This window comes from Capricornis sumatraensis, chromosome 17 (genome assembly GCF_032405125.1).
Source record: "Capricornis sumatraensis isolate serow.1 chromosome 17, serow.2, whole genome shotgun sequence".
Lineage (NCBI taxonomy): Eukaryota > Metazoa > Chordata > Mammalia > Artiodactyla > Bovidae > Capricornis > Capricornis sumatraensis.
The window spans coordinates 78,594,233-78,620,208 of NC_091085.1; the positions used below are offsets into that span (position 1 = coordinate 78,594,233).

Consider the following 25,976-nt stretch of genomic DNA (forward strand, 5'->3'; position numbering starts at 1 on the left):
CAGAATGCTGGGCGTCCCCTTTAAGTTCCTACACGGCTATTACCCCGCGCCTTTTATTTAAATTATTTAAGATATTTTTTCCCTTGGAAGAGTGGGAGGTGATGCGAGGACTGTACATGCGCTTAAGCCCGCCATGCAGTGCTCTCTGCACGGTTACTTTAGAAACGAGGTTTAGCTCTGGCTGTTTTGCACCTACATGTATATAAGTATATATATATAGTATTTTTGTACCTTAATGCTTACTCTTGATGGCATCCGTCAGCTATTAGGAGGGATCAGAAATGGGAATTGTTTCATAAGTCCTTTACTTTACCTGATGCCCTCAGCAGGGACTCACACAATCTGAATGTTTTTAATATCTAGAGAAGTACAATTTCAGCTTAGACATAAACCCTCCCTCGTCAGAGGCTCTGGGCGGGCGTCCCCTCTGTGGAGCTGTGGGTCTTCAGCCTGGGGTGGCTGGTCTTCCGTCAGGGCAGGTGGGCCCGGCCGCTGGATGGACGGATGGATGGACAGAAGCCCAGGCCAGCCCCAAGGCGTGCTCCCCAAGCAGGACCGCCCGTGTCTGGCCCTCCATGCTGTCTGAGCTTCCAAAATAAAGCTTGCAATGTTCACTGCGTCCTGGTCAGTAGCATTGACAGTCTGGTGGTCTGGCAGGGCAGCGAGGGGCCCACGGTGGCCTCCTCGAGAGCTGCTGCGGGCGGGGCGCCCCGCACACCACCTACCCGTGACCCCGGCTCCCAAGGACTAAGTGAGCCGCCCAGCGGTTCCCAGCCAAGGAGGAGCTGGCGCCGGGTCCTGAAGACATGGGGGAGGGCGGCCTGGCCGCAGGCGTGGGGCAGGACAGTCCCTGTGGAGCCCAGGTCCCGCAGACAGTCGCAGGCCCCAGAGGAGTCCCAGTGGGCCTCGAGCGGGGGAAGCACCACCGTGTGTGTGGACCTGTGGGCCCGGGGCCCAGCAGCAGAGACGGGAAGAGCCACAGTACCTTCTGGAAGCAAGAGCCGGCTGCACTCGCTGCCGTGAGGCTTCGGGTGAGGAGAGAGACTGGACAGAAGTGGGCACGGAGCCTGGCGGGGGGGGCAGCCGTGCTGACCCAGGAGCTCAGTGCTGAGAGTGGGCGAGGGCAGCAGGGAGGCTGTGGGCCTCCCAGCAAGAGCGGAGGTGGTCCTGGGAGGCGGCTGTCCTGAGCGTCTGTGGTGCTTCTGGAAGCCGAGGGGGTGTGTCCAAGGGGAGGGCTGCAGGGGTGACGTGGGAAGGACGGGCTCTGTGGCTCCTCGGGGGAAGAGGGCACCCTGCGCAGGGCACCCGTCAGTGTGAGCACAAGACCGGGTGGGTCCCCAGGGAAGGGCCCCTGCTCAGCCCCGGACAGGACAGCGGGAGCTCCCTGTCCTGATGGCAGAGGGAGCGGCCAGTGAACCCAAGCAAGAGGCAGAAAAGGTTTTTGGACGGAACATTGAGCTCTGCCCCCCGAGTCAGAAGGTCTGGTCTGAGGTCCCAGGTGACCACTGGCTGGAGGACCACGCCAAGTGGATCGGCCACCCTGAGGTGACCGGCGGGCGGTGTGGGGGTCAGAAGACAGCCCTTCCTCCCTGGAAGCCCGAGATGTGAAGACAGGGCCGGGCCAAGCCACCCGCCCAGGGAGGGAGCCAGGAAAGGACTCTGGCGGCAGCCAGAACTTTATTGAAGGGCGGGCGGTCGGCCCCGTGCACCCAGCCCCGAGTCCCTACTGGATCCGGCGCAGCAGCGGCTGCTACCACGAGCTGAAGTCCTCGAAGCCGCGGCCGGGCTTCTTCTTGGCCACGGGGACAGCTGCGCTGGTGGACGGCTCCTCCTCTGCTACCCGCTTCCTGGGGGGCACAGCGGACATGAGCTGCCACGTGCCCGTGGGCCCCCAGCGAGGAGCCCCCACACGTCACAGGGCCGCATGGGCCCTGACTCCCCAGCTCCCTCCCCGTTGACGGCACAGTCCCGGAGCCTCCCGGAGTCTGACCCCCACTGACAGGCTCTGATCCTGGGACACGGGGCGTGGGCACCGCGGAAACTCACGTGACTGCTGGGCTGATGTACTTGCCCACCCCCTGGCGGTACGTCTGGGGGCCCTGGCTCCCCTGTGGGGGCTGGCTGCTCTTGGCCGTGCTCTCGGGGGCCGCTGCCTCCAGCCGAGTCTTCTTGCGCTCCTCAGCGATCTGTGGGAGGTGGGCGGAGGCGGGCTCAAGCGCTGGCCCAGGCAGGGCTCCGGGGACAGAACTGGGCCGGCCGCGGGCACAGCCGTCCCCCCGGCCCCTCCTCACCTGAGCATCAGCCTCTTCATAGGGGTCCACAAACACAATGGTGGAGTCGACGCGGATCTCCTCCTGGCAGGGTAGGTGGGCATGAGCAGGCCCCCCAGCTGCCTGCCGCCCACCCAGCTCCGAGCCCAAGGAGAGGGCCCTCTACTCTGGGGCCCGTACCTTAGGACGGTCAGTTTTGGGGTCACTCTCCACATTCTCCATGGCCGTCAGTGTGTCAAAGCCCCCAACAACCCTGCAGCAGAGCAATGGGGCACCTGAGAATATATGTGCCCGGCGCAGGCACCCCTGCAGACTGGGGCACAGACTGTGAGCAGGTGGGCCGGGTGCCAGCAATGACTGACGGGACCCGTCCACACACACACACGTCTGCAGAGAACTTGGTGCTAAGGGTAAACACCAAGTCCTGGACAAAAGGTGGAGAGACAGGACATGGCCCAGCTCTGAGCTTCGGGACTGCGAAGGGAGAGCCTGCGGGGGGCAGGTCTCGGGTCTAAGGGTCACCCCTCCAACTTGTGCACAGACTGGACAGGGGGGCACAGGCCTGGCCTGGGGGAGGCGGCCACCCACCCCCAACACAGACCCTGCCCAGCGTCTTACCGCCCGAAGATGGTGTGCTTCTTGTCCAGGTAGGCGCAGGAACGGAAGGTGATGAAGCTGGGGAAGGACGGGGTGGTCAGGGAGAGCCCACACCTCCCTACCCGCCTGCCTCAGCACCCCCAGGCCAAGCTCCCACATGGGACGGTGCACTGTCAACAGTCTCAGCCAGGACAGACACACGGACACGACCAGGAGGCTGAGCCCCCGGGGCTGCACCCACAGCCTACGGGAGGAAAACACATGACCCGTGGCAGATGCCCCAGGAGCACGCGAACCCCGAAACCTCGCCTGGAGGGGCAGGCTCGTGAGCCGGGCCAGCTGACAGCGCTGCTCACCGGCCTGCACAGCCTGGCCTGGAGGGGCCTGAGTCCACCACCCCTTGAGCTGAGAACACAAGCGTCCACAAAGCCTCGGCTCTCAGGTGAGGGCCCGAATACACGCCCCTCAGCAACGGAGCGACCACCCCTCCAGAATGAGCCAAGAGAAGTGCCACTTCGAGCTGTCACAAACTACAAAACCCTCCAAGAGCAGCTGTCTGCAGGAAGGCAGGGCACCCGTGAGCAGGAACTGTGAAGTCACATTGAAAAGATAGAAGACGTCCTTGGAAAGCCGAGGCACACCCCCACATGGAGGCTCTCACGCTGCCTGATCCTCTAAAATACACGTCACACGGCTCCGAATGGAATCATGTCCACGTCGGAGGATAAACAACTTAGCAAAGCAGATAGGAGACAGTGCAGGGACCGCCCTCAGGGACGCTGGCGCGGGAGGGCAGCCCGAAGCCCCTCCTCGTGGTCGGCGGGAGGTCCCTCTTCTGTGGGCCGCTCCCCAGGGGCCCCGCTGAAGGAGGTACAAAGAAAACCACTGGGAACAAGCCCCCCAGGCCACTGGACGGGGCCCGTCCTGCTCCACTGGTGCCTAAGACAGCCAGGGGCCAACAAGCCACGCCAGGCCGACGGGCACCCTCACCATCCGGCAGCAGCAAAGCCCTGTCCACCCATTGAGGGGCAGCTCCCAGAGGCACCGAGACCACTCAGAGACACGCTCTGTGCCCCCACAGCCTCCCAGACACGCACGAAGGCACAGCTGGGACCCCGCACAAGAGACGGACTCCAGCGCAGGCCCAAGCACACACCCCCCACCTTCCCGTGGACTGTAACATCTGGGAAAGCATCTGAAACATAGCTAAGCAGCTCAGTGTTTTGAACACTCCCCCTCCCCGAGGACTGCCGTGGGGAGGCAGCGGCGAGGCTGCAGTGCAGCAGACCTGGGCGTCCCCTGCCTCCTGCTAACAATGCCGGCCTTCGACAGGCAACGCCTCCGGGCCGGACGGCCTCCTGGCTTGACGGACACAGGTGGGCACGACCTTGAGGGCAAGGCTGAGAGCCCGCGGAGTCCGGCCCCTGCCCCCATCAACTCACAATTGAGACTTGTTAGTGTTGGGCCCCGAGTTGGCCATGCTGAGCACTCCGCGGCCCGTGTGCGAGAGGTTGGGCCGGAACTCATCTCTGAAGGGCTTCCCCCAGCACGACTCTCCGCCTGGAAGAGAGGCCGGGGCAGCAGGATGACCGCGACCCGGGCAGCCCAGAAACCTCGCCGCCTCAGGGCCCCCACCCCCAGCTGCCCAGGAGCCCCAGCCCCAGGCCCTCAGAGTGAACTCCACACGAGGGAGGGTGGGCTGTCCCAAGCGGCCGGCAGGCTGGGGAGCTTTGGAGAAGCAGCCCCCGGGGCAGAGCTCGACCCCGCCGCTGGGACCCTAGGTCGGCAGCCAGACGGGGGCCCCTGGGGGCCTGAGGCCTCGCCACAGAGGCGAGCGAGGAAACGGGGCTGGAGGCCGCAGGCTGTGGCTCTGGGCCCGCGGCACAGCTGGCACCCCAGGGGCCCAGCGCCAGGACCCACCTGTGCCAGTGCCCGTTGGGTCGCCTCCCTGGATCTGTGGGAAGAGCACGCCAGTGAGGAGCCCCGCCATGAGCCCCCAGCTTCTGCTGGGGACAATGGGATCTCCCCCACCAACTCGATGTGGACAACTGGGCTGGGGCCCAAGGCCCCTGGGGACCAGGGGCTCAGCACCCCCACGGGGAGGACTCCACACCCGGGCGGGGGGCAGCCGGCGTCGGCGCTCACCACGAAGTTGCGGATGGACCGGTGGAAGACGGTGCCGTCGTAGTACTGTTTCTTGCAGAGCCTGATGAAGTTCTCACAGGTTTTCGGGGTCTGCAACAGGCCAAAGGCTCCCGTGAGCCACACGGTGGCCTCGACGGTGGGAGGGGCTCCCAGGGCCCGGAGCGGGGTCTCAGCCGGTGGACTTGGTGAGCCTGGCCACCCTGCGGCTGCACTGGGCTCCCGGTGGGGGGGGGGGGGGGCACCCACGCACCAGATCGCAGTGCAGCTCCAGGTTGAGGTCACCCAGGTTGGTGTGCAGCCGCACGTAGCCCTTCTTCTTCACGAACCGGTAGCGCAGCTCGTCCTCGTCAATGGCCGCTACGAGGAGACGCCTGAGCTGCCTGCCTGTCCGGGGCTGGGGACCCAGGGGGAGGGCGGGCACCGGGGGCCAACACGGGGAGAGGAGGAAGGGGCTGGGGGACGGTGGGCCCTGACCAGTCAAGACCAGCAAAGAAGGGCGCTGGGGCCTGGGCGGGGCAGCCCCCCACCCAGACACAAGCCCACTTTCAAAAGGACCCGTCCCCGCCTGACCACTAGTGAGCTGCCGGCAAGCCCACAGAGCCGAGGCGGGCAGGGGGGACGCCTGTGCTCAGCCACCGCAGACAGGGAGTGGGGCTAGATACTACCTGCTTCGTGCGTGGTCTCGGGAACCATGGCGGTGGACGTGAAGGAGGCACTGACCCTCCCGGTGGAGTAATGGGCCTGCGGGGAAACCGCACCAGCGCTCAGCACGGGGGCCGCCCCTCTGCCCCGGGCCTGCCCTTCACCTTTCTCCACCACGCCTGGGCACTGGGGGCCCTCCTGGGCAGACAGTATGCCCAGCCCACGCTGGCCTCTCCTGCAGGGCCCAGCGAGAGCCGCGACCCTCGGCTTCAACCACGCCAAAGGCCTGGCTGCCAAGCCTGGTGTTAAGTGAAACCTGGAAAAGTGTGCCAGGCAGAGTGTGGGCACCTCTGAGGTTCAGAGCACCAGGCACTTGAGGGCCCTTTTAAAGGTTTCAAGGTCCTACAGGAAAAAATCATCCACGATAAAATGTCTTTTTCCTTCTAAACACACAGAAAAGAGATTTCTTCCTATCAAAAGAAAATGCATCAAAACGCTAAGAGCTGCTGTGTTAGGGAGAGCAGTGAACACCACAGTTTTGTCTTCAGCACACCTACCTTCCTGCACAACTGTTCAAAGGGGGTCTCCCAGCCCCAGGCACCCAGGCCCTGCCTGGTAGGGGCAGGGGCAGCTGAGGGCCCGACAAGCCAGGGCACGAGTCCCAGAGCCCTCACGGCCGACTGGGACCCAGGGCCAAGCACAAGGACGGGGGTGGGACGTGCAGGTGAGGGCCAGGCAGAGGCACCCCGGAACCACCTGCCCTCCTCCCCCGGCAGCTCGGCACCCGAGTCACTCCGGCTCCGGGTGGCCAGCTCCGCAGGGCCATGCCTGAGCACACCTCAGGCTGCTCTGTGGCGAGGAACCACGGAGGCTGCTGGCAGCGCCCCACCCAGCACCGCGCTCCAGGAGTGCCGCCAGGGCAGGGCAGCGGGCCCCACTTACGGCGTTCAGCTTGTCTGCCTTCGCCTTTGCGGGGGCCCTCATGGTGGCCGCCAGCACCTCGTCCCCTCTGAACTCCCGGTAGAGCTCCTGCAGCGTCTCTCGCGTCTCCGTGTTTGTGTTTTTCAAATAATAAGACGGGTCCTGCTTGGCCTTCTCCTCGTCTAGAGACGGTACGGTGGTCCTGAGCGGCTGAGGCCGAGTGCCGTCCCAGGTGAGGGCCAGAGCCACGGAGAGCCTGGCCGGGCATGAGGCCAGGGCAACCAGAGCCTCTGTCCGTCACAGCCTCCGGGTCATGACAGCCCCGGGGCAGCCCGTGGAGAGAGGAGGGACGAGGTCACTGCCCCGGCCCGACCCCAGGGTCACAGCCCCAGGTCACGCTCCCACCCGGCCCGGGGCCCGCCTGCCCCCCGGTGGCCATCACACCCAGCCTGGCCCAGTCCTGTGGTGAGAAACAGACCATCTCTGACGAGCGCAGAGAGGGCGACCCAGGCCCCAGGGCCCCAGGAGAGAAAGCAGCCCTGTGGGGCCTGTGGCCACGTCCTGATGGCCCAGCTGGCCCCCACACGCCCAGGCCCCAGGGTCCTGCTGACCACCCCAGACGGCATGGCAGCTCAAGACATGCAAGGCCTGTGCAGAGCAGGCTGGGACCCCCGGACTCTGGCGAGGGGCAGGGAGCGTCCCCCAGGGGCGCTGGCTCTGCTACCCAAGCCCCTCGCCCCCGGGCAGCTGGGCTGTACGTACCTGGGTCGATTATTTTCATGTTATTCTTAACATGAAAAAAATTGGAAACGTTGAATTTGTCCAAGTTGGTGGGATCCTACGGCACAAAGAACACGTGTGGCAGTGAGCCTGGCACGTCCTGGGCCACGCAGCTGCTGGGCAGAAGGCGACAGGCGACGGGCAGGGGCCCGGGCTTGGGGAGAGCCCGGGGGTCGGCCGGGGCGGGTGGAGACGGGGCTGCAAACCCGATCCCCAGCTGCACACCTCCCCGCTCACAGCCAACAGCGCCCTCAGCTGTCAGCACAGAACACGATGCCGATCGACCCCCTCCCACCGCCAACCCCTGCAGTCAGCTGCCAGGCGGACCCAGTTCACCTAGGGTCAGAGAGTCCACCCTGGCGGAGGGCCATGCACTGGCCTCAGATCGTAGCGGGACGAGCCACAGGAGAACCAGGGCCCCTGACTTTCTGCGGCCGTGACTCAGACGAGCCCGCTCAGGGCTCTCGGGACACTACAGCCGTGCTCTAGGCTCGCCCCGGGTCCTGGGCACCTGCCCCGGCCCTCAGGCTTGAAACGGGGTGGCCTCGACTTGGAGGCGCTCTGGGGGCAGAGACGAGTCGGGGAGCCAGGAGCCCCCGACTGCGGCGGCGGCCTGTGCGGAGGCCCGGGGTGAGCCATGGCTGGGAGGGGCCCTGCCAGGCTGCGCAGGCAGGGAGCCGGGAGGGTGATCACCTGCAGGGTGATGATGTCCTGTCGGCAGAAGGGCTCGTCCGTCAGCAGGTCTCGGAAGTTCTTGGCCTTGATGTTCAGCTGCTCCACCGCCTACAGCCAGGAGGAGGGCCACAGTCACGGTGCCTCCCTGCAGCCCACAGCCCAGAGCCCACCCGGGAGGGGGGAAGGGCAAAGGAGGGGACCAGAGTACGCCCCCAAGGGGGTGGACCCATCCTAGGCCCCAGGCGGGTCCCTGATATCTTGCTCCCAACCTGCCGCCCACCTCCACCCAATCCCAACCCATGACCCCAGAGCCCAAGCGGCCAAGCTCCAGGGGTGGGCGTGAAAACCCACAGCCTGCCACAGGCGGCCTGGCCCAGAGCAGGAACCCCAGCCCTACGCTCCCCGGGCAGGGCCTGGAGCTGGGCTCCCTCAAGGGTCTTTGCGGGCCTGCGGGGCCCGGGAACTAGGACCCGCTCAGCAAGTAGAGCTGCCTGGTCCAGGCCTGGAGGCCACAGGCAGGCCACCATCCTTTGGCTAGAGCAGTGGCTCTTAGCCTGTGACCTCCAGGGACCCAGGCCCACCACCCCTCCCCCCCAGTGTCCCCACCAGGACTCATGACCACCCACCTCGTGGGCGTAGACGTTGCCAGTGGTCTTGATGGCCACGATGTGGCTGCTGTTGGTGAACACGGTGAAGAGCACTGGGCAGTGGTACTTCCCTGGTGAGAGGGCGCAGGGGCGGGGTGGGGCGGGGTCAGAGAGGGCGAAGGGGTGGGGTGTGGTGGGGGGAGGTTCAGAGAGGGTGCAGGGGTGGGGTGGGGCGGGGGTCAGGGAGGGTGCAGGGGCGGGGTGGGGAGGGGTCAGGGAGGGCAAAGGGGTGGGGTGTGGCGGGGGGTCAGAGGGTGCAGGGGTGGGGCAGGGCAGGGTCAGAGAGGGTGCAGGGGCAGGGTGGGGTGGGGTCAGAGAGGGTGAAGGGGTGGGGTGTGGCGGGGGGGGTTCAGAGAGGGTGCAGGGGTGGGGCAGGGCGGGGTCAGAGAGGGCGAAGGGGTGGGGTGTGGTGGGGGGAGGTTCAGAGAGGGTGCAGGGGTGGGGCGGGGCAGGGGATCAGGGAGGGTGCAGGGGCGGGGTAGGGAGGGTGCAGGGGCGGGGTGGGGAGGCGTCAGGGAGGTGCAGGGGCGGGGTGGGGTGGGGTCAGAGAGGGCGAAGGGGTGGGGTGTGGCGGGGGGGGGGTTCAGAGAGGGTGCAGGGGCTGGGTGGGGCGGGGTCAGGGAGGGCGCAGGGGCGGGTGGGGCGGGGTCAGGGAGGGCGCAGGGGCGGGTGGGGCGGGGTCAGGGAGGGCGCAGGGGCGGGTGGGGCGGGGTCAGGGAGGGCGCAGGGGCGGGTGGGGCGGGGTCAGGGAGGGTGCAGGGGTGGGGCGGGGCAGGGGGTCAGGGAGGGCGCAGGGGCGGGTGGGGCGGGGTCAGGGAGGGTGCAGGGGCGGGTGGGGCGGGGTCAGAGAGGGCGAAGGGGTGGGGTGTGGCGGGGGGGGTTCAGAGAGGGTGCAGGGGTGGGGCGGGGCAGGGGGTCAGGGAGGGTGCAGGGGCGGGTGGGGCGGGGTCAGGGAGGGCGCAGGGGCGGGGTGTGGCGGGGGGTTGGTTCAGGGAGGGCGCAGGGGTGGGCAGGTTGGGGGTGTGGGGTCAGAGAAAGGGAGCAGGAACCCTGTGGCACCAGGCCTGGGCGCCCCCCACCCAGGGGCCCGTCCAGGCTCCGCCTCCGAGAGCAGGAACTCCGCCCCCTGCAGGACCGCCCCCAGAGTCAGCCCCAGCCCACGCTGCCACCCTCTGCCTCGGGGACCAGCCTGTCTCCCCACCAGCCTGCTGCCCCTCCGATGAGTCAGCCCCGCACACCACACCGCAGCCCCTCTCTCAGACCCCACCCTGGCCCGACAGCTGCGCCCCTCCCTGCCCCACTGCACCCCACCCACCCCCCAGGGCAGCCGGGGAGCCCGTGCAAGTCAGTCCCCACAGGGACGCTGCAGCAAGGGGGACACGTAGAGATGAGAGACCTGGGGTTGTATGAACTCTAAGCACCCTGATCTCAAAACTGCAAAAAATAATTACAAGAGCATTCTGGAAGCTGGACCACCGGCTGGATATTCGACACTAACGAATCATGCTAACTTTCTAGGTACGATGACAGTGTCTCGTTTCTTAAGGCCTTAGCTTTTAGAGACACACTCAAATACCTAAGCGTGAACCGGCACGAAGGCACCAACACAGCGGAGGGGCCACAGATAAACTCAGACGCCCAACGGCGGCTGGAGGGAAGCTAGGGCTGGAGACAGGCGGCACGCAAACTAGACTCTCTCGACCCTGAAATATCAGCTAAGACACAAGAGGGCGCTCTCTAGATGAAGGGTGGTAAAAATTGTAAAAAGGCACAGTTGAGGGGGAGTTCCTGGGGGTCCAGTGGCTAAGACTCCGTGCTCCCAATGCAAGTTCAATCCCTGGTCTGGGAGCTAGACGCCACATGCTCCAACCAAGACACGGCACAGCCAAGTAAGTAATTAAAAGAAACCAAGTTGGGTCACATCTTCCTTGCTCGAATCTGAGCCCGAGACACTGCTGGGCTCCCTGCCTCAGCGTGCCCCGGACCACAGCCCGTGCCCCTGCTCCACTCACACCGGGCAAGTAAGAGTGGGCCCCACGCCGCAGGGCCTGTCACGGCTGGGCCTCTGCCTGGAGCGCTCTCCCCACAGGGCACGCCCCATCTGTCTGCAGAGCCGCCCTCGAACTCCATCAGCCGGCCCCCCCTCGAACTCCATCAGCCGGCCCCCGGCCCCTTTCCCTTGGCCCACTTCACCTCTGACCCCAGGACAGGCCGCGTCTGACCCACCGCAGTGACCTCATTTCCAAAGCGCCCCCCATCTCAGGAGAGGCTTGGCCCGTGCTATCTGCACGCGGCAGGCAGGCACTCAGTGAACGCTGGTGAAGGAGCCGCTCTCGGAGCAAGGAGCTCCCCAGCGCCCAGACTGTCCGGGCCGCCAAGGCCGGCTGGCTCCTCACTGCCGTCTGCACCTGCTGGGGGCTGGCCGGCCTCCAGGCATTCCCGGAAAGCACCCGCCAGCAAACCCTGACCCAGCCCTCCCCCAGGGCACCTGCACACACCCAGGCCCATAAGAAACTGAGAACAAGGCCAGGCGTCCGGCCAGTGCTCGCGGAGGCTGCCTCCACACAGGCGTCCGGCCAGCAAGAGCAGTGGAGGGCACACGGGGGTGCAGCGCGGGGCCCCGGGACTGGGCCGGGGCGCACAACCAATGCTGAGCTGAGCGGAAAGAGCCCAAGAGCCCCAGGCCCCACGCCCAGCCGCTCACCTGGGCCTCAGCCTGAGCAGCTCCGTGTCCAGTGACACCTGGACCACAGCCGGGCAGGGCCTGTGCCCCCGGGGGCCCAGTTCAGCCCACACGGCCCAAGTGCCCCACAGTGAGGGCTCATCCCCTCAACTGTGCCTTTTTAAATTTTTTACCACCCTTGATCTAGAGCGCCCTCTTGGCCTTGTGTCTTAATTGATGATTGCAGGGTCGAGAGAGCCGAGTTTGTGGGCCACCCACCTCCAGCCCCAGCTTCCCTCTGGCCGCTGTCGGGCGTCTGAGTTTACCTGTTCCCAGTTTTAAACTACCGGTGCCTCTAGGAAGACAGTATCACATTTTTGATAAATTGAAAGCAAGCGTCTGGCCTGCTGAGAAGGTAAGAACCTGGTGAGAGGTGGGGCTCGGGTAACTCCAGCCGGCTGGAAAGGATTACTCACCTTCACTGTTCTTCGCGAAGTTCAACTTGATCAGGGACCTCCCATCCAGCTTCTGGAAGAAACGGAATTAATAAAAATAAGCAAGCAACTAGCGTGCGGAGGTGCTGAGGCCACCAGGCCGGTGCGGCAGGCAGCAGCTCTCCCTGGCTTAACTCCCGCCCAGAACAGGGCCAAGGCCCCCTCGGGGCAGGTGTGACCCAGCCCGTCCGCCCCGCCTCGCCCGCCCCTGGGTCTCCGCAGCACTGGCGCTGCTCCCTGACACCCCCAGGCCCCCGTCCTCCTCTGAGGTAGCACCCTGGTCCCTGGTCCTGCTCCGCTACAGAGCCGGCCCCGCACCGCAGCGCTAACACCCCCCCGAGAGTGAACTGCAGACACGCCACGAGGGAACGGAGAGCAGCCTGTGCAGCGGAACCGGGCCCAGGCCTGTGGCAGGTGTGCAGGGCTGCGGCGGGAGGGACCGATCCCGCGTTCTCTCCAGCACGGCACACCCAGCACGTCAGCAGCAGGAAGCTAGCTTCCACACAGCCCGTAAGGAGCATCGCCCAGAGGGGTGGGAAGCCCAGCGCCTCCGAGGGTCTAGGACCCGAATCCCCTTCACACCCACCAGCAGGGCCCTAGAATGCTTCGACTCCTCCAGGGCAACGTGCCAGGAGTGACCAGGCCGAAAACGCAGCCCCGGGCGGGCAGGCACGTGCGCCTGGCCAGCGTTGGTAACAGCAGGGGATGCCAAAGCCTGCGGTGCTGCCGCAGGAGGCTGCCCGTGTGATCCACATGTGGGCACGCGGGGGACATGCTCCACGGAGGACAGGCGTGGGGAAGGGAGGGGCGCGTGTGACACTAGAGCGTTCGCCGGCCTCACCGAAGCTCCCGCAAGGCCACCTACCTCTCCGTTGCTGGGGTTGGTCCCGTACTTCTTAAGCCAAGGGACGATGTTCCTGGAGGAAGAGACAAAGCGTGTCAGACGGCGACGGGCCAGAGCCGGGGGCTGGGACGGGGAGCGGCTGCCCGGGGGCTGGGGGCCGCTCCGCCCTCACTCTCCGCCTCATCACGGGAAGGAGTGTTTCTGGCTGCGCAGGCATCACTGGCCGCTTGGGGTTTCTCCTGCCGTTGTGCACAAGCGTGGATAAACACCACTAATGGCAAGACCTCCACACGTGTTGCTGGGGGTACCGGGCCAGCCTCAGAACCACACTCCGCACAGTTCTGGACGACGGGGGCGAAACGCTCTCGCTGTGACTGTGGAGAGTGGGTCTGGAACCACCCTCGCAGTGTGATCTCTACAAGGTTCCCACAAACACCTCCCAGGCAAAAGGGGCCCAGCCTGACAGCGCCCGTCTTCCCTTCACACTGAAATGCTTTCCATGTTTTCTGAAATGAGACTGTCACGAGGAACGACAGAAGCCTGCTTCCTTGGAACACAGACAGGGCACGAGGCTTCCGAGGGCAGCACCGGAAAGGCAGGCACCTCGACTACGGCTCTGCCTTCGTGACGTGAAAGCTACACACTCTCCAATGTTCCAACAGCTAGGGGGTGCGGATCAGAACGCTGGGGGCCCCCAGGCAGAGGTCAGAGCAGTGCTGCCCCTCCCGTCCCCAAGAGGCCCACCCAGGGCTCTGGAGGCTGCGGGACCGCAGCGTGGCCCTGCCTGCAGGCCACACCCTCCCGCTGCCCTGTCTCAGGTGGGTGCCAGCAACCTCACCACATCCGTCAGCTTAGACGTCAAGGGGAAACTCACAGCAAGTCAAAGACGACACCTTCAGGAGTGCACACCGGGTAGGCGAAGGGCTGCAGAGAGAGACTGAGGGGCAGCAGAGTCACTCCTGAGCGCCCCCCTCTCCCGACCCGGAGACGCTGGCGGGCGGCCGAGGTCGGGGGCCCCGCCCGCTCCTCGCTGCGCAGTGGGCCCGCTCCTCGCTGCGCAGTGGGCCCGCTCCTCGCTGCGCAGTGGGCCCGCTCCTGCATACTCCCAGGGGACGGGCACATGACGCAGGCCAGGTCTGACGACCGGGAAGCTCCAATGCAGGGAGGTGGGGTCTCAGGGCACCTGCCGCCTTGTGGAGAGTCTGCTCAGGAGCAGCGGCGCCCACAGGTGGAGGCGCCTGGTGCCTGGGGGGGCTGCCTTTTCTCTAGCCTGAGGTTCCCATCGCGAGCCCTCGAGGGCTTTTCTGACCTGGCTTGTTTGTGCCTCACTTTCCCACGTGTCGGGCAGTGGGGGTCAGGCCCTGCGACCTGGAGAATCCGGCAGCACCGGGCTTGCCTCCCCGGACACCATCCCGGGGAGCTGCCCCCTGTGGCCCACCGCTCTCCTCCAGCCCCGGGCACCGCTTGGGACTGACCAGAGCAGGAGGCGACGAGGCGAGCTCAACAGCAAGAGTGTGAACACGCACGCTCTCCCCGTGGGGCCTCGAGGGCACGACCTCCCCCAGCACCCCAGGAGTTACAGAACGGGCAAGACACGAGCCTCTGGGAGGCTCTGGGAACCAGAGACCTCCACAAAACCATTCACAAGACCACACTCCCAGGAGGCAGATGACAAGGCTGCTGGCAGCGGACAGAACCTCGGCCGCCCGCGCCGGGGCCTCCCCGGCTCCCTCAGCAAGCGAGACAGGCGAAGCCCTCACTCTCCACGGGGGCCCTCCCTGCCCCGTGCCACGGCTGACCAGCCTCCCTGCGGTGCTGGGGTCATCTGGAGACGTTGGCCAGCTCTCGAGGCTCACCCTGACCTACTGATTCAGAACCCGGGGGCGGGGGCGCGTGGCATGCTGTGTAGACACACCTGTGCAGACAGAGCTGACCACGGCTCAGACTTGGGGAAACTCGGGCCCAAGGGGACCAGCAGCCCTGCCCGCTCCCCCAGCCTCATGGGGGGAAGGCCTGCGATCGGCTCTAGCAGTGTCCCTCCCTGCCCCCCCGTGACCTACATTCCCAGGAAAGGGGCAGGGAGGCCCGAGCAGCACGAATGTTGCTGCTGCTGCTGCTCCGACTCAGGACCAAAAGGAAAGCACGACAGCCCAGAGCTCAGAGCCAAACCCCTTCCTGGATGGGACGCCTGGGCCGGGGAGCTCAGCCTGCCCAGCACGGATTCTCTGGGCTGCGTGGGTGGCCTGAGGACAGAGCACACCGCCCTGGGACGTGAGCACCCGGTATGACACGACCTGGTCAGAAGGCACCCAGCTCTCTCCACTGCCGGGTCCTTCCTCTGGCCGCAGGGAAGAGCCGAGCAGCGGACGCAGACAGAAGCCACCCCGGCATCTCTGGGGATCAGACGCAGGGGAGCACCCCAGAATACTCGCGGGGAGCACCCCAGAATACTCGCGCAAGGGGGGAAGCTCTCCCAACTCTCACCTGCAGTGGTCGAAAGGCAGACGGCGAAAGTTTGTTTGTGGGACATCTGTGTGAGATGAAAACAAAGGTCGGGAAGAATAATTACTCCGTAAAGAGTTTCACAAATGTGTTCCAACAAGTCGAGTACATTTTAAGGAAAAGCGCATGCCGGGGCTTCCACAGTGGCGCAGCTGCTAAGACTCCGTGCTCCCGATGCGGGGGGATCCACGTTCCCGCTCTGGCCAGGAAGCTAGACCCCATGTTCCACAACTAAGACCCAGCACAGCCACATGAATAAGCAAATTTTACACAAATACAGAAACAAAAATTGAAAGTGCGTGTAAGTCATAAGAACGAAACGTAACGGCATGGGGTTACAGTCAGTAACATCCTAGTAACTGCGTGGTGACAGATGGCTACTGGGCCTATTTTGGGTTTTTCTTTGCAAAGCAGAGAAGTATCAGATTACTGTGTTGTACACCTGGAAGAAATATAGTATTGTAGCTCCATTATACTTTAATAAGAATAGTAAAGCCTGCTTAAAAAACAAGAGAAAGAAAGAAAAGAAAACGTTGATCTAAGCTACGTAGCGCGAAAATTGCTGTGGTCTAAAACAGAACCAAAATACACCAAGAAAGAGCCTGGCGGAAAAAGCGCTCGGCGCGGGTGCGCTCCTCCCAGGGCACAGCGCTAGCTGCCCCGGCCGTGGGCCGCTCCCGGCTCCGCTTTCCCCGCGGGCGCGCCAGTTCTGGGCCGGTGGCGAGTGGGAGGCTGCTCTCCTGACCGCAGCCACGGCGGCTTCGGGCACTGTCACTCTTTGTATTACTGACTGGATAGACCAGACATTATTTTAACCTATGTTTAAAAGAAAAAAAAAAATCACCGACATTTAAAAGAAAAAAGGCACTTCCCCTGTGGTCCAGTGGTTAGGAACCCACGTGCCGACGCAGGACACACAGGTCCAGTCCCAGGTTTGGGAAGGTCTGCCCCGTCGCGGGGCTGCTAAACACACGCGCCACAACCACTGAGCCCAGCTCCACAGGAAGAGCGGCCCCCACTCGCAGCAGCACAGCCCCGTCACAGCCCGCAAGAGGGAGCACCACCCCCAGGTCAAACGCCTTCTCCACGCCGAGTGTGCCGCCTGCTGCGAGCTGTGTCCTCAGCCCGTCTGTCCACCGCGGCTTCCACCTTCTTGCTAACTGTTCACATTCACAGGCTCACTCTACAGCGAAGACGCCACCCTCTACGCCACACGCCCAGAGGGAGCAGAAGGATTTCCCATCTTACCCGGTTTCTTGCCGCCATAGAAGTGAGTGTATTCAGCACACGTGATGTACCTGGAGAGAGAGAGAGAGCCTTACTACTTCCCCTTTCGTGAAGACAGAGTCTCGGAAAGAAACTGACGGCAGAGTCACTTGGCTCATTTGGCAAATGCGTAGGTGTTTACCTACTGTGTGTCAGACACACGGTGATAAACACAACAGAACACAGATATGGGCGATACACAAACCCGTGAGCAAACCCAAACAGTCTTCCTGCACAGAGGAACTCAATTCAACAGGAGATGAGGGGTGGGAGGTGGGAGTGGGGTTCATGATTGGGAACTCATGTACACCTGTGACAGATTCATGTCAATGTATGACAAAACCAATACAGCATTGTAAAGTAAGATAAAGTGTAAAAAAAAAAAAAGAAAAAAACAAAACAAAACAGTCGATTAATGGTGAGAAGTGGCTGGTCACATGAAGACCTGGGGGGGAGCTTTCCAGGTAGAGGGACCGCGCCCGCCCGGCAGTGGGGGCTGCTGAGGACAGAGACTTGGGGGTCCTCGCAGGCCATGGGAGAACTCTGGACTGGATTCAACGGGGACGGAAAGGCACCGGGGGGATTCTGACAGGGCCCTGAGTCCTCACCGCGCCACTCTGGCTGCGGTGTGCAGAGGGCCGAGCAAGAGGCAGCAGAAACCGATCGAAGAGCAACTACAAAGGTCCAAGGTGGAGAGGACGGGGGGCCAGCAAGACGCGGCCAGCTCACCAGGGGGACCAGCAAGACACGGCCAGCTCACCAGGGGGACCAGCAAGACGCGGCCAGCTCCTGCACGCGCCAGCATGGCTCACTGAGGGACAGGGGCCAGAGGGAAACTCCCAGGCTTCTGACCCCAGCAAAGGAGCCAGGGTGTGACCACTGAGAGGGGAAACTAGGGGAAGAGCAGGCTCAAGTGCTGACAGGGAATGAGCTCCTCTTTGCTTTTCAATGCAGGGGGTGCAGGTTCCATGCCTGGTGGAGGAGCTAATACCTACAGGCCTTGCTGCAAAAAACCAAAACACCAAACAGAAGCAATACTGGTACAAATTCAATAAAAATGTACAAAAAACAGTCCCTTCCACAGCGGGGCTCCCTCACTGAACTCCACAAGCCCGTCAGATCTTCCAGGGGCGGTGTTGTAAGCCAGGCTGGGGCCATCACCCGAGGAGGATGTGAAATAGAGGAAACGGTGGGAGGAGACCTAGGAGGTCCGGGGAGGGGAGGACCCAGGAGAGGGAACCCAGAGAGCACCCTCTCTGAAGAAACCCGAAAACAGAGAGTGGTGTCCCAGACACCGAGGAAGGGCTTCAGAGGGAGAGCGGTGGTCCGGCACGCCCCAGGAAGCGAGGACAGAGAGCTGACCCCCAGATGGAGCCCCCCCCCCCCGGAGTTGAAGGATCCCGACAGGAGCAACGCGGGCAGACGCTGACTGAAGCGGGGTCAAGGGGAAAGCAGAAAACCACAGGAGATAGTCCTCATCTCGCCATTCAGACAGCTCAGCTTAGCCGCGTCTGACCCTGCGACCCCATGGATCGCAGCATGCCAGGCCTCCCTGTCCATCACCGACTCCCAGACACCCTGGATGTGAAGTCAAGGGGGCCTTAGAAAGCATCATTACGAACAAAGCTAGTGGAGGTGATGGAAGTCCAGTTGAGCTGTTTCAAATCCTGAAAGATGATGCTGAGAAAGTGCTGCACTCAATATGCCAGCAAATTTGGAAAACTCAGCAGTGGCCACAGGACTGGAAAAGGTCAGTTTTCATTCCAATCCCAAAGAAAGGCAATGCCAAAGAATGCTCAAACTACTGCACAATTGCACTCATCTCACATGCTAGTAAAGTAATGCTCAAAATTCTCCAAGCCAGGCTTCAGCAATACGTGAACCGTGAACTCCCTGATGTTCAAGCTGGTTTTAGAAAAGGCAGAGGAACCAGAGATAAAATTGCCAACATCCACTGGATCATGGAAAAAGCAGGAGTTCCAGAAAAACATCTATTTCTGCTTGACTGACTATGCCAAAGCCTTTGACTGTGTGGATCACAATAAACTGTGGAAAATTCTGAAAGAGATGGGAATACCAGACCACCTGACCTGCCTCTTGAGAAATCTGTATGCAGGTCAAGAAGCAACAGTTAGAACTGGACATGGAACAACAGACTGGTTCCAAATAGGAAAAGGAGTATGTCAAGGCGGTATATTGTCACCCTGCTTATTGAACTTATATGCAGAGTACATCATGAGAAGCACTGGACTGGAAGAAACACAAGCTGGAATCAAGATTGCTGGGAGAGATATCAATAACCTCAGATATGCAGATGACACCACCCTTATGGCAGAAAGTGAAGAGGAACTCAAAAGCCTCTTGATGAAAGTCAAAGAAGAGAGTGAAAAAGTTGGCTTTAAGCTCAACATTCAGAAAACGAAGATCATGGCATCCGGTCCCATCACTTCACGGGAAATAGATGGGGAAACAGTGGAAAATAGTGTCAGACTTTATTTTTTGGGGCTCCAAAATTACTGCAGATGGTGACTGCAGGCATGAAATTAAAAGAGGCTTACTCCTTGGAAGAAAAGTTATGACCAACCTAGACAGCATATTCAAAAGCAGAGACATTACTTTGCTGACTGAGGTCCGTCTAGTCAAGGCTGTGGTTTTTCCAGTGGTCATGTATGGATGTGAGAGTTGGACTGTGAAGAAGGCTTAGCGCCGAAGAATTGATGCTTTTGAACTGTGGTGTTGGAGAAGACTCTTGAGGGTCCCTTGGACTGCAAGGATTTCCAACCAGTCCATCCTAAAGGAGATCAGTCCTGGGTGTTCATTGGAAGGACTGATGCTGAAGCTGAAACTCCAATACTTTGGCCACCTCATGTGAAGAGTTGACTCATTGGAAAAGACTCTGATGCTGGGAGGGATTCGGGGCAGGAGGAGAAGGGGACGACCAAGGATGAGATGGCTGGATGGCATCACGGACTCGATGGACGTGAGTCTGAGTGAACTCCGGGAGATGGTGATGGACAGGGAGGTCTGGCGTGCTGCGAGTCATGGGGTCGCAAGGAGTTGGACACGACTGAGCGACTGAACTGAACTGTCCACTGAGGGAGGTCCCATGCCCTCCAGCCATCTCATCCTCTGTCGTCCCCTTCTCCTCCCGCCTTCAATCTTTCAGGGTCTTTTCCAATGAGTGAGCCCTTCGCATCAGGCGGCCAAAGTATTGGAGCTTCAGCATCAATCCTTCCAATGAACACCCAGGGCTGATCTCCTTGCAGTCCAGGGGACTCTCAAGAGTCTTCTCCAGCACCACAGTTCAGAAGCATTGATTCTTCGGCACTCAGCTTTCTTTTTAGTCGAACTTTTACATCCATACATGACCACTAGAAAAACCATCGGAAAAGACTCTTGAGAGTCCCCTGGACAGAAAGGAGATCCAACCAGTCCATCCTAAAGCAAAGCGGTCCTGAATATCGTCTGGCGGTTAAGAAAATCAAAGAAATTCGACGGTAGCTCGGGGGCCCAAGTGGGTTTAACTGGAAGATGCTGGAGCTCGGGAGCGGACTGGGGGACGAGGGACGACCACCGCGCCCGAGGAGACGCCCCCAGGGAAGAGCTGGCGAGCCTGAGGAGCCGAGGGGACTGGACCCCCGGGACCCGCGCCGGAGGGGGGAGCCCGCGGAGGCTTCCGGCGAAGCGGCGTCGAAGGGGCGGAGAGCGCGGGGCCCCGGAAACCCGCGGGGGAGCGGCGGAGGCTTCCGGGGAAGCGGCGTCTCGGGAGCTCGGGGGCGGGACGCCGGGCGGACAAGCCCGCTCCCGGCGGTGGCGGCTCAACTCACATCTTGTCCTTCTGGTGCTGTCGCTTCCCCATGGCGACGGCAGGGTCAGCGAGCGCAGAAAACGGGGGAAAAGCACACCTCAGACCGCGGCGTCTCGGACGAACTCCGTAACTACTTCCGGGTCTCGCCGAACCGCCCCGGAAGCAAGCGCTGAGCACGCCGGGAACTGTGGTCCCTGGCTGCCCCGCCCCGCCCCGCCCCCGCCCCCGCCCCCACCCCCACCCCCACCCCGAGTGCACGCCCGCCGGGCGCGGAGGCTTCCTGCGCCCTGAGGCTTCCTGCGCTCTGAGGCTGAGCAGTCTCGGCGTCGAAGCCTCCCCGTCTCTGCAGCTTTCTGTGCACCGCCTACCTAGCCTGCCTGCCTGGCCGCAGCTCAACGCCATCCCATCCCAAACCCGCCCTGGTCTGACCTGGCTTCTCAGGTCTTCCGCTTGGAGCCCCTAAGTTCCCCCCGGCCTTGGCCCCATCTCTGCCCCAGGCCGACACCTCCAGATGGACACCCACATTCGCTATCCGCCTTCTCACCGCTCACCCGGACCGCACTGCCTGCAGCCCCCTCTCCTGGGCGACCCAGGGGCAGGTGGCCATCAAGCCCAAAGGTCCAAAGCCCTCGTGATCCCTTCGGCCTCTTCCCTCGGCCGGACCACCACGTTGGGGTGCCCCAGGCCAAGCCTCAGACCTCCCCCTACACTCAAGCACTGGGTGATCTTGCCCGGGCTCGCGGCTTTAAACGCCTGTATCGCTTGACTCCCAGCGCTAAATGGCCAGCACTCAAGACTCCTGCCCTCTACTCGGGCAACCCAGCGAACTCGAATTCAATATGTCTGCTAAAGCAGAATTCTCCTCCTCCCCCTCTAGGGTCCACTCTCCTCAGAGTACCACTATCCAGCCAGTCACCCCATACAGCTTCATCTCAACTCCCACAAGGGCTTGTTACCACTTGTAATCCTGTACTAATCCATCTGTGTACTGTCTAGCCACACACATGCACGCACGCGCACGCACACACGCACGCACGCACACACGCACGCACACACACACACACACACACACTCTCTCTCTCTCTCTCTCTCTCTCTCTCTCTCTCTCTCTCTTCAGGGTGAGACATGGCTTCCCCAAGAGCCAGGACCCCAACTGCTCGTCTGCTATCTCCAGTCACAAGCAAGGTGAGTGCAAGCTGCATGCTGTCCCTTCAGTTGCGACTGACTCTTTTTCAACCTTCTGGACTGTAGCCCGCCAGGCTTCTCTGTCTGTGGGGTTCTCCAGGCAAGAATACTGGAGTGGGTTGCCATGCCCTCATCTAGGGCATCTTCCCAATCCAGGGATGAAACCGGTGTCCCTTGCGTCTCCTGCACGGACAGGCAGGTTCTTTGCCACCTGGGAAGCCCCAAGCAAGGTGCACGGCATACCTAAGGGCTCAAGCAACATCTACTCTACCGGCCAGCATCATCGGACACTTTGTGAGGACTCACATCTCACATGCAGGTTGATTTTAAGGTCAGCACACAAGGCGATCAGAGTCACATGTCTTTGAAACTCTTTAGGGAGGCGCCAAGTTGGAAACCGACTCACTGGCTCATTGTCATCCCATGGGGGGCACAGACCACTGTTTCTAAGGCTTGTGTCTGGGGGCCAGGCATGGCAAAAACTGGTAGTCTTGTAACAGTGGGATCCAGTGAGGCCCACAGGGGTCGCAGAGTCAGTACTGCACAGGCAGCTCCCCTCGCGCGCTGCTCTTTGCGAGGGCCCAGGGCTGAGATCCTGGGTCAGGCGCAGGGGAGAGCACGGCACTAAGGAGACAGCAGCAGGGACTTTATTCACCCTCCGGCCGTGGTCGGTACAGAGGCGGCGACCGGTCCCTCTGGTGGGGCGCGGACTCTGCGCTGCCAGGGTCAGTCTCTGAGTCACCTTTGGGTCTGGGCACAGGCTGGAACTTGAGCAGGACAGGCGGGGTGAAGATGGAAGCCTTCACAGACGAGGACGGTGTCTCCTCGGGGGTGGCGGGGCTGCTACAGACTGAGGTCCTGTGCAGGAGACACAGAAGACATGGGTTTGGATTCAGGAGGAGCAGACACCACACAGGGCCGTCAGGAACACACCACGAAACCCAGGCTGTGTGACGGTCTCGCTGCCTTCCTGCTGCCAGAAACCCCTCGCGTGGGATGTCTGCTCAAAGCTGTGCACTGCAGCAATGCTTGTGACTGTGTAAACGTGGAGACGACCCAAATACCCGTCAGGGAACGCCCAAAGGAACCAGGGCACGGCCCAGCAGTGGACTATTCAGCAGCTGTTCAAGGCAGGAAGCTGGTCTTTACAGCCCAGAGAGGCAAGACGGCCAGTGGTATGGGAGCGGGAGAAACAAGCTGCAGTGTGAGCCTGCCTTGATTTACGAAATCAACGGATGTATCGGCACTCTCGTGTTTTACGTATTCATTTCCGTATTGTGAATTTTTTCCCATGGAATGTGTTCTGCTTCTGTAAACTTAAAAAACAAAAAGAACCCATTTTTGGTGACGGCACCAAGAGGCAGCACAGCTCGCTCAGAGAGCCCATGCAGCAGGACGCCAAGAGCTGGCCCCACCAAGGGGCTCTGCCAGCGCACGAGGGCAGCGGGCCAATGACGCTCCAGCCACACAAGGCGGGGGTATTCCGCATTCACTACTGGTGAGTTTCTAGGCTTTTGGGGGTCTTGGGTTTGGTTTTTTTTGCCACACTGTGGAGCTTGTGGGGTCTTAGTTCCCTGAACCAGGCATTGACCCTGGGCCCATCTGGACCACCAGGGAATTCCCAGCACTGGTATTATTTTCAACGGGTGAATTACATGCCATGTGAATAATACCTCAATAAAGCTGTTTAAAAACAAAAAAGTCCTCTAATGCAATGAAGCTGCAATCTCAACACTCAATGACATGGGAAATGCTTGACAAAAAAAGGTAATTTAAAGAAAACCACACATTCAGTAAACACCTGATTTGCAGAACCACGTATGGAAGATCCCAGAGCTGCCCCAGCTGGAGTTGCCGCCTTTATGTTGGCCCCCGGGGGCCAAAAGCTTTCCCACCATTACAAGCAGTGGGAAGGGGCAGCCGCTCTCCAGCATTAGGGTCCCCGACGACATGAGGGTCCTTCCTGGAAGTGGGAGGGACCATCCCCCTGCACATCCTTCCAGGGCACACTCACCAGGGGAAGTGGAGCTTGTGCACGTTGTTCCTGGTCAGGTACGAGAAGTGGAAGCCCCCAGGATTGAGGACCAGGGGGGTCAGGTCGACCATGTGGCTGCAAGACAAGGGGAGGCAGGGGGCTCAGCCTCGGTGCGGGGGTGGGGGGGGCACAGGCCGGGCACGAGCCGATGAGGAGGGGAAGGGAGCGCTCAGGATGTAGGAGGGACATCTGAGAGGGAGGCCGGGATTCCGGACAGGCCAAAGAGCGTGCTCCCCTAAGCCCTCTGGCTGCCGTCTACCTGGGGCCCCGAATAAATCCTCCCACCTCTTTGGGTTTGATGACAAGCCAGTCCAGTTTAATTTCACTTCAGACCTCGAAACTTCCACTTTCTCCAGCTGCAGGAAACAAAGGAAACAGGACAAGCATGGGGTTCTGCTTGGGAAGAGAAGCACCTTCTCCAAGAACTAGGGGAAGGCTGTGCCTTTTCGCCAACTGGCAAACAGGTCAGGTTGTGCTGGGGGCCAGCCGGGGCTTGGTGTTGGGGGACGGGGCCTGGGAGCTTGCGGAGGAGGTCCCACTGCTGCCTGGGGGCAGGTGACAGGTAAGCGGGAGTCGGGAGGGGCGGCCCAGGAGGAAGGGCGCTGCAGAGGCACTCCGAGGGCAGCCTGGACAATGGCCCCCGTGAGGAGAGGTGGGCAGCGGGCATCCCCTGGGAGCCGCGGGGTCCGGCCGAGTGCCCTGAGGTCAGGCAAGTGGGGTCCCATGTGTTCCCCACCCAACACTGCCAGCTGAGCGGCCCTTATCATGCTGCCTGCAGAGAACATTCTGGGAGCCTCTACCGTGGGGCCAGGGAATCGCTGGAGTGCTTCTGAGCAGGGCGCAGAGGCTGCCCCTCCACAGGCCACTGACCGATGTGCTGGGCAGCGGAGGGAAGGGGCCAAAGACCCTGGGCATAGTGTAGACAGCAGGTGGCGGGGCCGCTGTGGAGGCCGTCGGCGGCAGCGGTGGTACAGGCGGCAGCAGGGCTGGGGGCAGGCACGGGGAGGTCGAGCAGTCCTGCCAGACGACACGTTCTGGTTTCTTCGGTTTCCGCTTCCTCCCCCTCTTCTTGGCATCTGGGACAGGAGGCGTCCGTGAGCATCTGCCCCAGGCCTGGACAGGTGTGGGAGGGCAGACAAAGGCCTGCCCACGGGCAGGGGAGCCAGGCCCACACAGGGCACTAGTCGACCACGCCGAAGGCCACCGTTGATGGCCACCCACACGCGCCATCTCCCTGGCCCCTCGGCTGCCCCACAGGTAAGTCCGAACCACCCAAGGCACAGGCCAGAGCCCCGCCAGGCTGTGTGCCAAGACAGAATTCCGTGGGAACCGAGAGTGTCACCACCTAGGTTAGCCTGCCACTCACCCTGGAGTCACCCACGGTGGAGTCTGCCAGTGAGCCCACCAACGCCACCCAGCCCTGGGTCATCCTGGGGGTGGGCAGAGAGCCCACGGGGAGGGAGTCCTGCAGAAGTGAGCTCAGGGAGACAGCCGGGGCCTTCCCCCCCCCGCGCCCCTGTCCTCATGAATTTGGGTCTTTCCACTGTTCAAATCTGGAGCCCATCAGCATAGTAGGGGTCAGCAAGGCCCTCTGGAGAAAAAGACCACTGCCGGGGGCGCTGATGAGAGGCTGAGGGCCTGCACCTGGAGCAACCCCAGCCTGAGCCCCCATTCAGCACCATGTATGGCCCACGTGTGCTGGGCAACCTCCCTGGGCCTCCGTTTCCTCTTCTGTAAAACAGGAATAAATAAGGCCAGGCCAATGCCCCGGGAGGCTGTGGTGAGGGCTACACGCGCTGTGGGGGTCAGCTGCGGGATGAAAGGGTGCTGTGGGACTGCCCCCACCCCTGCCCAGGCGTCCACCGCCATCGTATGACCCTGAACATGGACACACCCTAGGGCCGAATCCAAACCTCATCACAACTTCAGAGCAACCGTCCAAGACACACAGGCAGAGGGGAGCAAGCAAACGTACCAGGGGACCCTGACGAGGGACACAGATCGAGTGGGTTCCCCAGAGGACAACACAGTTCTTCAGTCCAGGGCATCAGCGGGGGAAGCGAGATCACGCCACCTCACAGGGGATTCCAACAGCGTGGCCTCTTCCCCGGTTGCCTTCCCAGTGTGGCAGTGAACGCGGCCCCGTTCCAGCTCTACCCTCACCTGTCCCCATGTGAACACAAATTCGCCTCCCACCCAGTGTGCGGGCCTCCGGGGGTCCTGACTGACAGAGCCGGCGAGGAAAGGCCGCTATGGCGCCGCGGGGAGGTCTGAGTCGGGTGGGCCAGCGCAGCGCACGGTGGGCTCACCCTGGGAGTAGAGGTGCACGCGGTGGATGCGTCTCTTCAGCTGTTCCAAGCGCTGGTGCATCTCCAGGGCGCTCATGCTGTTACAGCAGTTCAGCTCCCCCTGGACCGCACGCGACGCCTTGGCCTGCGAGGGCCGCGGGCAAGGCGGCGCGGAGGAAGCCAGACGCCTGAGCCGCCGCCTCCGGGAAGCCCCC

The 25,976-nt window shown here is 62.2% G+C and overlaps 1 protein-coding gene across 2 annotated transcripts; it reads right to left on the reverse strand.

The window, feature by feature from the left end:
- Positions 1 to 317: 317 nt before the first annotated feature.
- Positions 318 to 20,385, reverse strand: PPIL2 (peptidylprolyl isomerase like 2). 2 transcript variants are annotated; one of them, XM_068990333.1, is made up of 20 exons: positions 20,273 to 20,385; positions 16,428 to 16,477; positions 15,162 to 15,207; positions 13,552 to 13,614; positions 12,699 to 12,750; positions 11,816 to 11,867; positions 8,657 to 8,748; positions 8,049 to 8,138; positions 7,338 to 7,413; positions 6,597 to 6,757; positions 5,678 to 5,753; positions 5,263 to 5,369; positions 5,013 to 5,102; positions 4,788 to 4,821; positions 4,310 to 4,427; positions 2,889 to 2,945; positions 2,451 to 2,523; positions 2,292 to 2,354; positions 2,047 to 2,186; positions 318 to 1,847 (listed from the first exon to the last, which is right to left on the reverse strand). In XM_068990333.1, the coding sequence occupies exons 1-20, from the start codon at positions 20,302 to 20,304 to the stop codon at positions 1,751 to 1,753; spliced, it is 1,569 nt and encodes a 522-aa protein (XP_068846434.1). In that variant the 5' UTR covers positions 20,305 to 20,385; the 3' UTR covers positions 318 to 1,750. The 2 variants fall into 2 exon arrangements, with proteins under 2 accessions (XP_068846434.1, XP_068846435.1); XM_068990334.1 differs by lacking the exon at positions 2,451 to 2,523 and having other exon boundaries at positions 1,724 to 1,847.
- Positions 20,386 to 25,976: the final 5,591 nt, after the last annotated feature.